The following is a 14559-nucleotide window of genomic DNA, read 5'->3' as shown; positions in this document are numbered from 1 at the left end:
TAGGCAAGCTAACTTTGCTCCAACATCTTAAGGGATTTTGTGTGCAAAAGCAGAAGGGGTCTGAGTTGCAACAGCTCAGAGACATGAAAGAGCCTGGTGGTAGTTTAAGTGTCAGAAAAATCTGGAGAATGTTAGCGGAAAGAATGAAGCCCTAGACTCTAAGCTATATCAGAAAAGTCACCTTGAAACCATGTGCCTTGTCTGGAGTTGCAATAACGGCACGAGCGTAGAGGATAGTTCACAATTGGAGATCATAGAAGGTTTGATGACGCGGGTTACAATTGGAGTTCACGGTTGGAGGATAGCCTCAACTTCAGAGCCTCGAAATCGAGGGTTACAATTGTGCCGCTTATCCAAGTTGGTTACTTGAGGGTTCGTATTTTGAAAATCTGCAATCTTTTAAGCTTGAGAACTGCAGTGCGTTAGAAGGCCTACCACTCAATACCGAGCTCTTCAGGCATTGCACTAAGCTGGAGCTCGAGAATGTGTCAACTCTGAAAACATTATCTTGTCTTCCAGCAGCACTTGAGTGCTTAATAATTGGCGGTTGCCCGCTGCTTATGTTTATTACTGATGATGAGCTAGAACAGCAGGGTGAGAGAGAAAACATCATGAGGACAGACTACTTGGCATCACAACTTTGCTTCATATGGGACGTGGATTCCGGAAAAGATATTAGGAAAGTATTATCATCAGAACATTCATCTCTGAAGCAGTTGATGGATGCTGGCATGTCACATCTTCAAAGCATTGCAAGTGCTGTAGAAAGAGAGAATGGTGAGGTAATGTTGAAAGAGGATATCATCAATGTGTGAATATGTTGCCACAAGGAGAGGATTAGGTTCATTTATGGAAGAAGAATCAGGATGTCGTTGGTTCCACCGTCAGGGCTTTGTCGACTTCATGTTTCTTCATGCAGCATTATGGATGGGGCATTATCTGTTTGCCTTGATGGTCTCACTTCACTGACATGTTTGAGCTTAGAGGAGATCATGACTTTAACTACACTTCCGTCACAAGAGGTACTCCAACATTTGACCAAGCTTGACTACATGACCATCCAATCTTGCTGGTGTTTGAACTTTGAGGTCACTAGGGGGCTTAAGAGCTGCTACCTCTCTTTCGGAGGTCAGATTAATTTCCTGCCCTTCGCTAGGCTTGACACGTGGGGAAGATTTATTGCCATTATCTCTCAAGGAGCTCATTATATACCGGTGTGTTGTTGCAGCCAATTTCTTCAGTGGTGACTTGCCACACCTGATAAAGCTTTCTATGTATGGGTGCAGAGTCAATTGGTCATCTGATCTCCCTTGAATCACTATCACTAGGAGGTATCCCGGATCTGAGCTTTCTTGAAGGCTTGTCTTCCCTGCAAGTTGATCATGTATATTTGGAAGATGTTCCCAAGCTAACTGCGGAGTGCATCGCACAGTTTCGGGCTCAGAAGGCACTCACTGTTATCAGCCGCATAATGTTCAACCAAATGCTCTCGACTGAAGGTTTTACAGTTCCATCATTCCTCTGTCTTAAAGGATGCAAGGAGCCACCTGTTTCATTTGAAGAATCTGCAAATTTCACTTCTGACGTACGCCTGAGATTAAGCGATCGTGAGATGAGTTCCCTGCCAGGAAATATCAGGTGCTTCTCCAGCCTGAAAACACTCTAAATACATATGTGTCCCAATATGTCATTGTTACCAGATCTTCCATCCTCCCTCGAGCGCATAGTCGTGCGGAATTCTGAACTCCTCGAGAAGAGTTCATACATAATTTTTGGAATTGTGGCATTTTGGATAAAAGTGACTTAATTTTCAAAAAAAAAAACTAGCTACCATTGTTCCTCCTCTGGTTTATCTGTACCAACGGTCTGTGCTGGGTGCATCGTTCATGCATACGATTTCTTGTCTGTGCGTTATCTTACAGAATAACTGATAGAGACTTAGGAACTTCAGCGCGTTATGGCTTGTCATTTAACATTTCTATGTACTGTCGTTCACATCTTTTAATTGGCACACCAAGCATACAAACTAAGGTATACAAGAGATGGTCAAACCAATTCTGAACATGCAAATGCAACCATGAAGATGAGGAGGCAAAAACAGTTAAAAAATTCCAGTGTGCTCCAGTTCTGAACATGCAAATGTAACCATGAAGATGAGCAGGCAAAAACAGTTGAAAAATTCCAGTGTGCTCCAGATCTATATCTTGTTTATGGATCATCAAGTTAACCGAAACATCTGTAAGTTTATCAGGAGACTACATTTTTGTTGCATAGCTTGCTGTTTTCACAAGACTATTTTTGAATAAGAACCCGGAGGATCTAGAACCAGAAATTCACCCTGCTGATACAGGTAGAGGAGAAGCTGAGTTGGAACTTACTGGAAATGGCCTATGGAACATTGGAATTGATCTGAACTTACACATACCCCAGAGGTCATGCTGAAAGGGAAAAATTCTACTCAATTGATGAAATTATGTTGCATAATTACTTTTAGCCTTCAGGAAGAGTCTCTGGATTAAGGACGGGGTGGCACTATAAAGATAGGTACAGATCTTCAGCAAGTAAGGAAGGCTACGGAGAAGGGAGGATTCTATACCTGATCGCTTGCTGTAGACCAGAAAGATATTCAAATCATCGGGTTCTTCTGAATTTGCTGATGTCACCCTTTACAAAATGGTTGCTAGTGAAATGTACAGCAAACAGAGTGGGCCCTACATAAAATTTATTTTTTTCATGAGTGAATTTTAGATGTGCTGAAGATAAGCATGGTTCCAAATAATTGCTGCTAAAAGAGGACCATTAATTATTTCCATAATGTCATTACCATCCAGCCATCCTGCCTTCCCAAAGATCAACATATTAGCTTAGTACATTTTCCAGCAAGAAAACACTGCTTCAGAAGTTTAAGAAAATCTAGAGAGCATTCAAACATTCCAAAACCTGGCAGCATGAGGAAGTTATCAGGCCAAGAATTCAAGTGTTTTCATACCTACCAGTCCTGCTTTTTATGCAGCCAATTCAAATATTGCAAAAATATGACATATACCAAAATTCATTTATGATCTTTGGTTCAGCAGTTTTTCGCCAACTTGCGCTGATTTTTTAGCTGTCCCTCTCCAGGCCATGCCTAACAAATCCAGTATGAAGATGTACAGACCAAGAATTCAGCTACTGAATCTCTCCTAGCAAACTACACAAGCCAGGAGCATTTTATTATCTCAAAACTTCACAAATAATGATTCCAGAATAAAGGGGCAAGGAGGGTATGCAATCCCACTATCCCAGCAAAATACCAATGCTGCGGTTCTTAGCATTTTGTCTGAAGATCAAACACCATCTACTTAAATACAGTGTAAAGGCTGGAGTATGCTGATATAAAGTTGTAGCTTGTTTATTAAACTATCAACTAGTAAATCAAGCATCCGTTGACGATGTATAAGGCTTGAATGCTCAAGACTGAAGACTTACAAATTTGCAAAGGAACACTGACTACGACAAGTTGCTCTTTTCACAAATCAGCAAGAATGAAAACCTCAACTTTACATAGCCGGTGGCAGTAACAATGGATGGGAACATAATTTCAGCATATAAACAATCACATATTCTTGATGATGACCAATGAACAAAATTGCCCTCTCCACTGGAAATTACAATCCTAAACCCGCAGGAAGAATGACGCTCCAGACTTCATGATACAGAAAAAGAAGCCCCCGGAAAATGGAAAAACAACAGCTTGCACTGTATACTCTTTACTGTTACAGAAGGTAAAAAACTGAAGAGTCTTGGCCAGAGAAACCTTCACTATTGCAGCAACGCCTCCAAATATTCATCAACATATGCCAAACATGGCCAATGATCTGTTCTAATCCTGACCAGTGTAGAGGCATAGCCTACTTCCATTGAGAAGAGGAGGTGATACCTGGGTGGCAGGAATATCAGAACGCGCACGACACCCATATCCCTCTTGCTTAGATGAGCAAACCTCTGCGCACCAATCCCAATTTCGTCATCATCAATGTGCTGAAGCTGGAGATTGTTTTCCATGGAGTATGGAACCAATGCATCAGCACCAACAGCAGCATCTGAGTCGCTTTCTTCCCACATGACATTCTCAATGACCCCATTACCTCTTAGAATGGTGATAAGTGAACGCCCAGCAACACTGACAACAAAGGGAGACAGGTATCTCTCAAGAGCTCCTATCAGAACCTTTGGAGTCACCTCAAGAAGCTTGACAGACCGGGTTCCACTGATCGCAGCTAACCCTTTCCCTCCGCTCAATGGGAAGGTCTCACGACCTGTGTTAGAGGAACTGTTACAGGCCTCCCATAGAGCATGAAACAGGTCCTGGTAATACTCAGTTGTACCATCTTTCGGAGTATCAGGAGGTACACTGGCCTTCAAAAACATGTCCTCGATGCCTACTGTAATGGGCTGAAGAGAACCACAAATGACTTGGAAGTTCTCTGTGTTTGCTGCGATTTCGACGTCAATAAGACCAGGTGATGGCTCTCGAGGCTCCAGTTCTATCATTACTGATGCACGGTAACTTGATTCTTCCTGCTGGCAGTTATCTATGGGGACAATATCCACACCGGAACCTGGAGGCTCACCCAAAAGAAAAGGCACACGACATGGGGGGATTTTTCCAAACTGCGCACTAGACGACAAGGTAATTGTCACTGCATAAAGGGCAGGCAACTCATCTTCCCCTTCAGAACTTGGAACAGGTGAATCAGATACCCAAGCTCTGTTAAATGGCTCTGAATCAAACCTAAATGTGCAATGTATTTTGACTTTGAGACCGCCAGATGAGTGCAGGTAGTCAGGAATGCATGAAAAGTGTCTTCTAAGGATTTCCAAAGTTTCAGCCCCCTTTGAATCCATCACGCGTAGTGCTTCTTCTGTATACCCAATTCTCTCGATGGTAGGTTGTGGTGGCTTTTCTTGCTCTGGAGGAGTCACACTCACATCCTGTATGCTTAGGATGTGACCAGACGCTCTGCTCTGGACACTGAAATTAGGCAATGTGAGGGCCCATGACTGCTTCACAATCAGAGGCACAACTCTTTCAAGATGAATGTACGATGCCAAAGTAGGCATGCTGTTAGGATCTTGAGCAGGGCGTTCTGATGGGTCATCAAACATGGAACCCGGATGCGAGGGTGTGGGTTGCTCTCCAATTCCCATGAGATTCCTCAGTTTTTTGCCAGGAATGCAAGACAACATCCGCAAACATATCCTGGATGAATCAATTGAAGTGGTGAGAAGGCAATACAGAAACAGATAACACAACCAAGCAATGTCAGAATTAAATGTGCGTGATTTAAAGAAAAAAAATACGAAGATACCTTGCATGATCCCGGATCTCTAGGTCTGGGAATGACTCAATGGTGCGCACGAGTAAGTGGGTGAGGGGAAGGAATATATGAGAGCTGTGATGGTGCTTCAGCATGATACGACAAATGCCCACAACCTTGCTGCCCTGAGACCAGGACTTCAGTTCTGTGTCCGGGTCATGCTTTTTGGCAAGAGAAGCCATCTGTTTGGTGAGCAATTCAATTAGGCGGAGCTGAGGGACTGCCTCATTCTGCGCAATCTTCTCAAAAAGAGGGTAGTAAGACGCGAGCTGGTAACCCGGTTCAAGCCTCGGAAGCAGGCACTCGTCAACGGTTCTGAGCAACTGTTCCCCAACCCACCGATGTGCTGTGCATGCCAGCAGGCGGTTGATGAAATCAGCAATGACTGGGACTAAACCCCGATGTTCTGATGCCATATCAACCAACATAGCCTGCATAAAGAATGACACACAAACTTAGGAATCACTAAATTTCACTGGAGTAGCACGGAATAAAGGTCCTAGCTAGTTGATGAGTGTGCCTTTTGTTAACTTTCTCCATAATTCTACCTGGAAATGGTGGAAGGTAGTTGAATTCAGGAGCTCACCAGCTCCGGAGCAACCCGTGTCATTGGCGCTGTGAGGAGCAGCACCAACCAAGACTCTGTGCAGCCCTCGGAACGCAACAACTGTCTCAGTACTCCATGCAGGGAGCCATCTGAAGGCCGAAACACTGACTAAGCCATCATCGATGAGTTTGGTCGTCTGCTGGCCATAACTGCCTCCTTCAACCTTATCACTGTCAACGGTAGCAGCAACAAATCCAAGGCAATCCAGCTTCTTGGCCTTCAGCGCCAGGGGGTCGAACATGCCAGGATAGAACCATTTGGCAAGTCCAGGCACTGAATCTCTGAACCTCCCGGACCCAAGCAGCCAATGCAACGCCAGCAATCGCACCGGGAGTGGCCGGTGCGCCTCGCAGGCAGCCGAAGCTAGGCGGCGCGCCACTTTACGCTCATCCTCAGCCCCAAACGCATCGGGGAACTGGGCGAACAGCGTAAGCACCGAGTGCAGCAGCATCGGGCTCGACGAATACGCCATCCCACCGAACTGCACCTTGACATGCGCCGCGATGGCAGGCGCCCACTCCAGCACCGCCGTCGCCACCTCTGCCACGATGGCTGTGACCTCCATTGCCGCCGCGGGAGTCAGCACCTGCGGTCTCTCCATGACCAGCGCGAGCACCTTTCTGATCTCCCTCACGTTCTGCTCCGAGGGGGGCACCGGAGCGGGCGGCGACGGCAGCGGGGAGAGGAGGTGCGCGGGCACGGAGAACGGGACGGGCGGGCCGGAGACGGCGAGGATCGAGGAGCCGGATCCGAGCCTGCCGAGGCGGACGGCGCCGCGCGCGGCGGAGGCGAGCAGGAGGATGTAGGACTGCGCGGCGGGGGAGCGCTCGGCGGAGGCGAGCGCGTAGGCGTGGCCGAGCACGTCGGCGAGGAGGCCCGGCAGGGCGTCGTCCAGGGCCCTGAGCGCGTCGCAGGCGAGGGCGCGCGCGGCGCGGTCGGTGGCGTGGTTGGGGCGATTGGCGGCGGCGAGGAGCGCGCCGACGAGGCCCGCGAGCGGCGGGGCCTCCCCCTCCGGGTCGGACAGCGGCGCGGAGAGCGCGGACGCGAAGGCGGAGGCGACGGTGGCGACGAGGTGGTCGCGGAGCGGGTGGTCGGCGGGGAAGGCGAGGAGGGAGGCGAGGAGGAGCGGGAGTTGGCGCGCGGGGTCGGGCGGCGGGAGGAGGTGGTCGTCAACGAAGGCGAGGAGGAGCGGCTTGAGGTGGGAGGGGAGGTCGCGGCGGGGCAGCGAGGAGAGCGCAAGGTCGAGCAGCGGGAGGTGGAGCCACCGGTCGCGGCGAGGGGGCGGGGCGGCGAAGTCGTCCAGCAGGTGCTCCCACTCCTGCGCCGTGAGGGTCGGCGGCGGCTGCTGCGGCGACGGCCGGGGCTCCATCGCCGGCGACGAGGACCGGCGACGGGGGAGACCAGATGCGGTGATGGTTGTCGGAGTGTGGATGTGGGCTTTGGTTGGGTCGTTTTCTCGGGGGTTGGTGGCGTGGTTCCTCTTTCTCTTGGGCTCAAACCTCAGTACTCACTAGGGTAGTGGGCTGGGCTATCAAGTTCCTCGCCCGCATTTTTTTCGGCTACATGGAAAAAACATACCCCTAAAAAAATGGAAAAACATCGCCTCAAAAAAAATAGTGTAGATAGTTTACACCCAATCCAAGCAAAAAGACTTATTGTTACTCTATGCCTCTACTACTATTTAAAAAAATACAAGCACCCCATATAATGTTCATTGACGAATCAGCACACACGATCAGGTACACTTCATAAAATCCTATAACTTAGCCACTTCCCTGTGCTCCACAATGTACGCATGCTAAGCATGCCAAAGAAACAAGACAAATAACATATGACACGATAATAAAGGAGAAGAGGGAGCAATTAGATGATTTCAGAAAGAACCAATGTTAAACACATCAAACTAGGGAAACACTTAAATGAAGAAAGCTGAACAATGCATAAAAGAGTTAGGTATTAAATCAGTAAATGAAAGTTTCTTAGTTACAACAATTCAAGCATCTATGCATTGGGGACTTGAATTGCTAAGCTATTTAATGCACTTAGCACTTTGTTAAAGCACATTTGCATTAAAAGAGGCATGAATGTGTCGTAAATGTGCACTTAGAGATAGATTGAGAAGAAAAGAAAGGGATTGAAGTAAAATGGGGTGATCTCATTGATAATGATTGCATGTATTTACATGCCGTGAACATGCGTATAAGTATATGCCGGTTATAGTGTTTGCACCGATCCGAAACGACGCACTAACGGTTCGCCAGGAACAACGTCTAGACAATGCAGTATCTGAATTGCTATACAAATATTCCAAGGATGTGCCTAATTAGCCCGAATCTAAATCTAATTAATTCCTAACACTATCCCTTGGACAACTTTGTTTATAAGCTTCATTATCTTGAGTTCATATATCTCGAGTACTGAAAAGTCTTGCATCTTCTTGGTTGTCTTGATCTTGAAAGAGAACGAATAGGAATTTGATATGTGTACTATTAATATTATTAATTATCTCATTCAAACCTACTAGTAACAGTGCACGTGCAACGCACGTATAATCGAATAATGTGGGATGAAAACAATGGACTATAAAGCTAGCCAAGATTTTACTTGTAAGCCTAACGTTGTAATTCGCGTTACACACATATGTATTGTATCGTCAGTTTCTGTCCCATCTTATGTCAAAACTTCAGTTCAGTCAGCTTGGCTAGCATGTTGTATATCGTTCTTCTTTCCGGTCAAATGAGTTGTTGTTTAGTTGTTGTCTCCCTCGGTTGTTGTTTGTTGTCTCGGCAAGATAAGCTAGCCCAGAGCTTACCTGTAATCAAGCCTAATGTATGTTGTAATGCATGTGGAAATGGAACCGACGACAGACATGTGCACGTGCGTTGCCATGAAATAGAAAGAATATTCATAGATAAAACGCTTGTGTACAAATAAATGACATGGCCCACACACTCGTAACCCTCGCAATGCATATTCGCTCCTCTACTTCAGCCACTACGAGGTTCTTCAACCCCCCCCCCCCCACACACACACACACTGGTGTCCATCGCCATTTCTTCCATGTGTCTCCTCCCAATCTCATCATGCCATCATTTTCGTATACCCGGTTTTTCTCTTTAGTTTTGATGACTTCTATTAGATGTCTTTAAACCCTGCCCTAACTCTTTAGTCCGAAAGTATATCTGAAAGAAAATATAGTCTCCAAGAATAAGTAACATCTTTGCACACTATCCATTTCCAATAGGCTAACAAAACGTCCCCTCACCCCAATCCGTCCCTCCCCTTTGTGCTATCGCGATCATATATTTCCGCTATCATGATCATATATAGATGTTAACAATCATATGTACCAAAATTCAAGCCAACCAAGTGGACACAAAAATTGTATGATTTGAACACCAATCTAAAAGATACTGAAACCTAGAAATTAAGAGAATCATTGTGGAACTTCATTGTATCCATACCCCGAAAGTCCACGTGCATGAGAATAGAGACAATCTACTTTAAAACAATGGGTGCTTAACCTGTATTGGTCCTTGCGCAGACGGATAACTAATCCTCTAATGGATATATTAACAATTCAAACTTGAAAAAGAATAGATACATAGGGAGGGTAATAACTGACCAAATATTTTTGTATAGTAGACTATCAAAAGTACCTATCCCTATGCGGCTATGCAGAATCAACTCGGTTCAATCAATGACCGAAGGGAAAAGAGTCCATGAATACAGCAGAAGCAATGCAATTGAAGCTGGAGCAAAAGCACCACCAGATAATCACATCAAACAATTAGCTTGTGGAGAACTGTCAATACTTCCACGTCAGTTATTAAAGATGTCTGACACAAACAAATGTTCTTGGTTGTAGATTTTCTGAAATAAGGAGTAACAATTAATCAATGATGATGAAGCTACCGACAGTATCATCACTATTACCTTACATTGACCCATATTAAGTAAACTCACCAGGAAATGAAAGAGCGTATTTGGGCTCTATGAATCAACATTCTTAAATAGAAAACAAATATAAGTTTGAGTGAGAAATGAATACTTCTCTACATTTAGTTTTGTACAAAGATGAAAAAGGAAACATACAGGTATGTGGCATATTAGTCTCTTTGGGTGGTCACTGAATGTCTGAAACATGTTCTCTGATATTCCATCTTGCAAATCAGTCTAAATTTTTGACTCTAATTGTAATGCCCCAAGTGTAGAACCTACCCTTTTTGGACCTACTTCATGTGGGACCACCTTGTCAGAGGTTATGATGTTAAAGTTGATACCATGATTTCATGTGTGTTCCTTCTATTTCCTTCTCATGCATGCATGCATAGCATATCATTGCATGCCCTTACCTGAGTTGTTGCACTATGATTTCTTGTCGTGTTAGTAATAAATGTAGGTGGTGATCTTGTGGTTAGCTACCTTGTGATTTCATGTGTGATGTCATGTGATGATGGTGTGTGGAGTGTAGGAGTGGTTGCTTTGGATTTTCAAAGCCCATTGCAACTTTCAAACCCTTTTCCTCTCCTATTTTTCTCATGTTCAAATTCCCTCTTCACAAGAGCTGTTTTAAAATGTCTTGTATTTAGAGGTTATTGTGGGGATGATGATGTGATGATGTGGAGTTTTATTTTGGTCTTGAGGGTATATATAAATCACAAAACAGCAAAATTAATTGCTGTTTTGTATTTATTTAAATGCCCCGTAAAATTCCTTTAGAATTTTATTTTAAAAGCTTAGGTATTTTTAGGCCCAGGGACATTTTTGTTTTGATTTTTACTATCAGCAGTAGTCCTGAGGGTTTCTTTTCTTTCTCTGTTTTTTTTACCTAATTAGGAATAATGCCAAGGCTGTTTTCTTTTTTTTCTTCTCTGGTGGGCTCCCTCCCACCCAGAGAGGCCCACTTTCTCTCCTAGGCCCATACCCCTTCGAGCAGTGTAGCAGCCCACGCGAGACACCTCTTCTTCCTCCCGACGTCATGCACGTACGAACGCAGCTCCACCTCCCGATCGCCTCCCGTTGATCCTGTGGCTCCAGCGTCTTCCCCGAGGTGATATAAGGTGGAGGGAACCCTCCTCCTCCCCTAGGGTTCCCTCTCCTTCTCCCCAGCGCCGCCACCTCCCTCCTTTCTCCTCTTTCGTCTCTGGTAAGTCTCCTGTAGGCTGTAGCAGAGGAAGCAGAGGAGCTCCGTCGCGTCTACGCCGTCCTCCCGTCATCTCCGGCGCCGGTGGCCATGTCCACGGGCTCGGGGAGGCTCCCCGCGACCCATTCCCACCAGCGTTGAGGACGAGGGGCGACCACAACGACGGCCAGGAGCGCGCCATCGCCTCGGCCCCGGAGTTCCCGTCGTCTTCCTCAACCTCGTCGACAGCAGCGAACCGCCGGCAACTTCCTCCCGAGCGGCTCCTCCTTCTTTCCCCGAGGTGAGCCGGCCCTCTCCTCCCTCCTCCCTCGTCGGGTCCGACGAGCCGGCTGCAGGATGTCCCTGCCGTGCTATAGCAGCAGGTGTACATGCAGTCTGATGCTTTGTATGTGCGCGTGTGTTGAGTAGCAGTAGGGTTACCCCCCCTCGAAGCCTGGGGTTTTTCCTCCTTTGTAGCGTGGTAGTGGTTGCTCAGCAGAGAACGCCGGCGTTCTTCCCTATCGCTGTGCTCCTCTGTCGAAGCAGCAGCAGCTTCGGTATGTTTGTGTGCTTGTCGTCTCCCTGTAGGTGCTAGTTGCAGGAGAGTAGAGGTAGCAGGGGCTCCCTCCCCCCTCGTAGCGCCGTCCCGGATCGGTAGATTCCTTCAGTGGAGCAGCAGCAGCAGCACGGCGAGGTGCTGGTGTCCCTTCACTGTCGCGGGCACGTCTCTGTCAGTTATTTCGTGTGTTAGTTGCTGGTGTCGAGCTGCGGTGGGGGTAGTTTACCTTGTTCGCGTGCCCTCCTCTGTCAGTTATCTCGTACGTAGCGCAGTGGTAGAGAGTCCCATGACTCACCGAGAGGTGCAGGGATCGAATCCCAAGTGGTGCACCTCCTTCCTTTTGGGGTTTTCTTTTCTTTGGATTGATAGCAGTAGCAGCAGCAGGGAGGGGTTAACCTGTTATGTCCCTCTCTCTCTGTCAAAACTATGCTAGCAGTAGAGTGGTAGAATACAGTGTTATGCACTAGGTGGTGCAGGGTTCGAATCCCTTCCAGTCCCCTTTTGCCATTTTTTTTCCCTTTCTTTCTTATATTTTTTCCTTTGCTATTTGCTGTTACACCTTGTGCCTAAATAATAGGCATAAAGGAGTGCATCTTGTTTTCCTTTTCCTGTCCAGAAGTTGTAGTGGTGTAGGTAAGATATGTGAGTGTGGTGTGTGTGCATGGTGGCACACACACAAGGGGTGTTTATGTGCATAAGAGTGTGTGTGTGTGTGTTTGCACTAGGGGTGCATATGCAGCTAAAATCATGTGTAGGAGATCTTGTAGCTTTATCCTGCTTAGAAGTGCATTTTTATTGAGTGCATGTATGTATAGAGTTGCTAGATCCTATGGTGTGTGTATGTTTGCCATGTGGTGCAAGCTATGTTTAGTATGTGTAGGTTTGTGTGTTGATCTAGAGCATGATGTTGATGTGAATGATGTAGAGTATATGTGTGTGTGTGGAACTTCCCCACCTTTGCAAAACTATGCACCTTCACATGTCTATATGTGAGAGGGCATGGAGTTTGTGTGTGGGGATAGTTCGGTAGATGTGCTTGTGATGTTGATGTGCATGAAACAAACATGGGGTTCAAACCCCCATGTCACTTTGTCATTGTGCACATAAAACTCACCTATGTAATTGACATCTTAGAAGCATACCTTATGGAGTTGCATTTACGTTTTGTTGGAAGTTTGGGCTTTGTTTCCATGGTATAGGAGGAGCCCAAAGGCATGGATCTTGGTGTGTTAGTTGTAGGGGTTTGTGCTCAACACCATAGTGGTGTCAATCACCTCTTGGGAACTTGTGAGTGCAAACTATGCCTAGACAAAGTGGGCATGTGGCTGGAAAATTCCAGATTTTTGAACTCTGAAAATTTCACTAAGTCTGGAATGCTGAAAACATTTTCTTCCCCTGTAGATAAGGTTGTGCTGGTCATTCTGTTGAGAACTGGACTTAGTTTAGTGCTAGTGTTTTGAACCTGGGATGTTTGTGAAGCTTCCTGTCAATTTTAAAGTCATTTGGAATCCAGTAGCTTGTGTTTTGGTTGCTGTCAAAAAGCTTCAGAACAGTAACAGAAACTCAGGTGCAGGAATTTTCACTAAGTCCCTGTGAACTGATGGTTTTGGGAAAGTTTGTGGCCTTGTATCTTCTAGAGTTTAATTCCTTTTGCTGTGATTCTTGCTGGAGCTTGTAGTGTTCTTGGTTGGAAATAGCCACATATATTATTTGTCATATTTGAAGACCTGTAGCTATGTTGCATGTGGCTCACAAACAGCTAAGATGCAGAAACTGGCAGATTACGTAGTTTTGCCATTTTGTTCAAAGTTTGTGTTTAATTGTTTTTGGGGTGTTCTACCTTGCTCCATTTCATTCATGTTGGGTTAATATATGTCTTGGCAACCTGGGGACACCAGATTTGTGCCAATTGTGTGTGTGGTGATGAATCTTTCACGTAGGGCTTCATATCGTGTTTCGTTGATTCCCGTTGATCCGTAGCTCCGTTTGCAAAGTTCTTTACATGGTTTTGCACCGTTTTTACGAGATGCATCTGTTCATATCATTCCCATGAGTGTCCAAATAGTTTAGTGCAAATTTCTGTCCAGGAACTTGTTGTAGGTTATCTTGCTTGTGCTAGTGTTAGAATAGTGGTGCATGCTCAACTTTCATCTCATGCATCATGTGATTGTTGCATTTTGTGGTGCTGCTGTTCATTGGCTGTTATTCTTGTGTTGGGTAGCACCGGGAGCGGAGAACGAATACGTGGAGTCAGGAGAGTACGTGCAGGACGATCCAGAACCATTCCAAGCTGAGGATATCACAGGCAAGATGACATGACCTTGATCCCATATCTAGACTTGTTATGTTAGTTTCGATTCCACGTCATATTTCTCGCTGCCTACCACTGAAAATATATTGCCTCTTCATATGCCATGAGCCTAAACACCTTACTCTTTCCTAGCAAACTTGCATGGCTAGGTAGGCTTGCTCAGCTACTAATGTTAGCATTGTTAGTTGCAGGTGTTTATAACTCATGAGTTGCCATGAGCTTGATATCATTATATTAATTTCTGTTATTTAATTAATGTATCTATATATTTGGTAAATGACGGGAGGCCTAGCCTTTTGCCGGGTGTCTTGTTCCGTTATTGCCGCCTTAGTTACCGGTTACCGGTGTTTGATTCCATAATGATCGCTCCTAACACGTTCGGGGTTGTTATGGGGACCCCCTTGATAAATCGCGTAGTGTTAAGGCTTGTCCGGCAGGACCCAACATTGGTACTATTTGCTAATCACTTAATAATAAACTGCATAGGGAATAGCTACCCCGAGGATTCTAATCAACAACCCGGGCCAGTGCTCCTCATGAGTGTTGGTCCAAACTGGTCTGCCTGCGGGGCCACCACAAGGAAACTTGAGGTTTGGC

General features: G+C 45.9%; 2 protein-coding genes across 5 annotated transcripts in view; both read right to left on the bottom strand.

Annotated features, from left to right (window-relative positions):
• Positions 1-3578: 3578 nt before the first annotated feature.
• LOC123405913 lies at positions 3579-7351 on the bottom strand. The gene is made up of 3 exons (XM_045099427.1): positions 5909-7351; positions 5352-5791; positions 3579-5242 (listed from the first exon to the last, which is right to left on the bottom strand). The coding sequence occupies exons 1-3, from the start codon at positions 7334-7336 to the stop codon at positions 3802-3804; spliced, it is 3309 nt and encodes a 1102-aa protein (XP_044955362.1). The 5' UTR covers positions 7337-7351; the 3' UTR covers positions 3579-3801.
• A 2020-nt stretch (positions 7352-9371) lies between these two features.
• LOC123404627 overlaps positions 9372-14559 on the bottom strand; it is a 37630-nt gene continuing 32442 nt past the window's right edge. For all 4 annotated transcript variants that reach the window (XR_006611872.1, XR_006611871.1, XR_006611870.1 and 1 more), the window contains exon 7: positions 9372-9840. The gene's annotated coding sequence lies outside the window, so the exon portion shown is untranslated. The remainder of the gene's footprint in view (positions 9841-14559) is intronic.

The sequence above is a fragment of the Hordeum vulgare genome, chromosome 6H (genome assembly GCF_904849725.1).
Source record: "Hordeum vulgare subsp. vulgare chromosome 6H, MorexV3_pseudomolecules_assembly, whole genome shotgun sequence".
In the NCBI taxonomy this organism is placed as follows: Eukaryota; Viridiplantae; Streptophyta; class Magnoliopsida; order Poales; family Poaceae; genus Hordeum; species Hordeum vulgare.
This window is presented reverse-complemented; position numbering and strand designations above follow the sequence as displayed.

Excerpts from the sequence above, each read along its gene's own strand:
- LOC123405913 (XM_045099427.1), bottom strand. The coding sequence starts at position 7,336 with ATGGAGCCCCGGCCGTCGCCGCAGCAGCCGCCGCCGACCCTCACGGCG. Across the intron at positions 5,792-5,908 it reads CTACCTTCCACCATTTCCAG|GCTATGTTGGTTGATATGGC; the intron begins GTAGAATTATGG and ends TTCTTTATGCAG. Across the intron at positions 5,243-5,351 it reads GAGATCCGGGATCATGCAAG|GATATGTTTGCGGATGTTGT; the intron begins GTATCTTCGTAT and ends TGATTCATCCAG.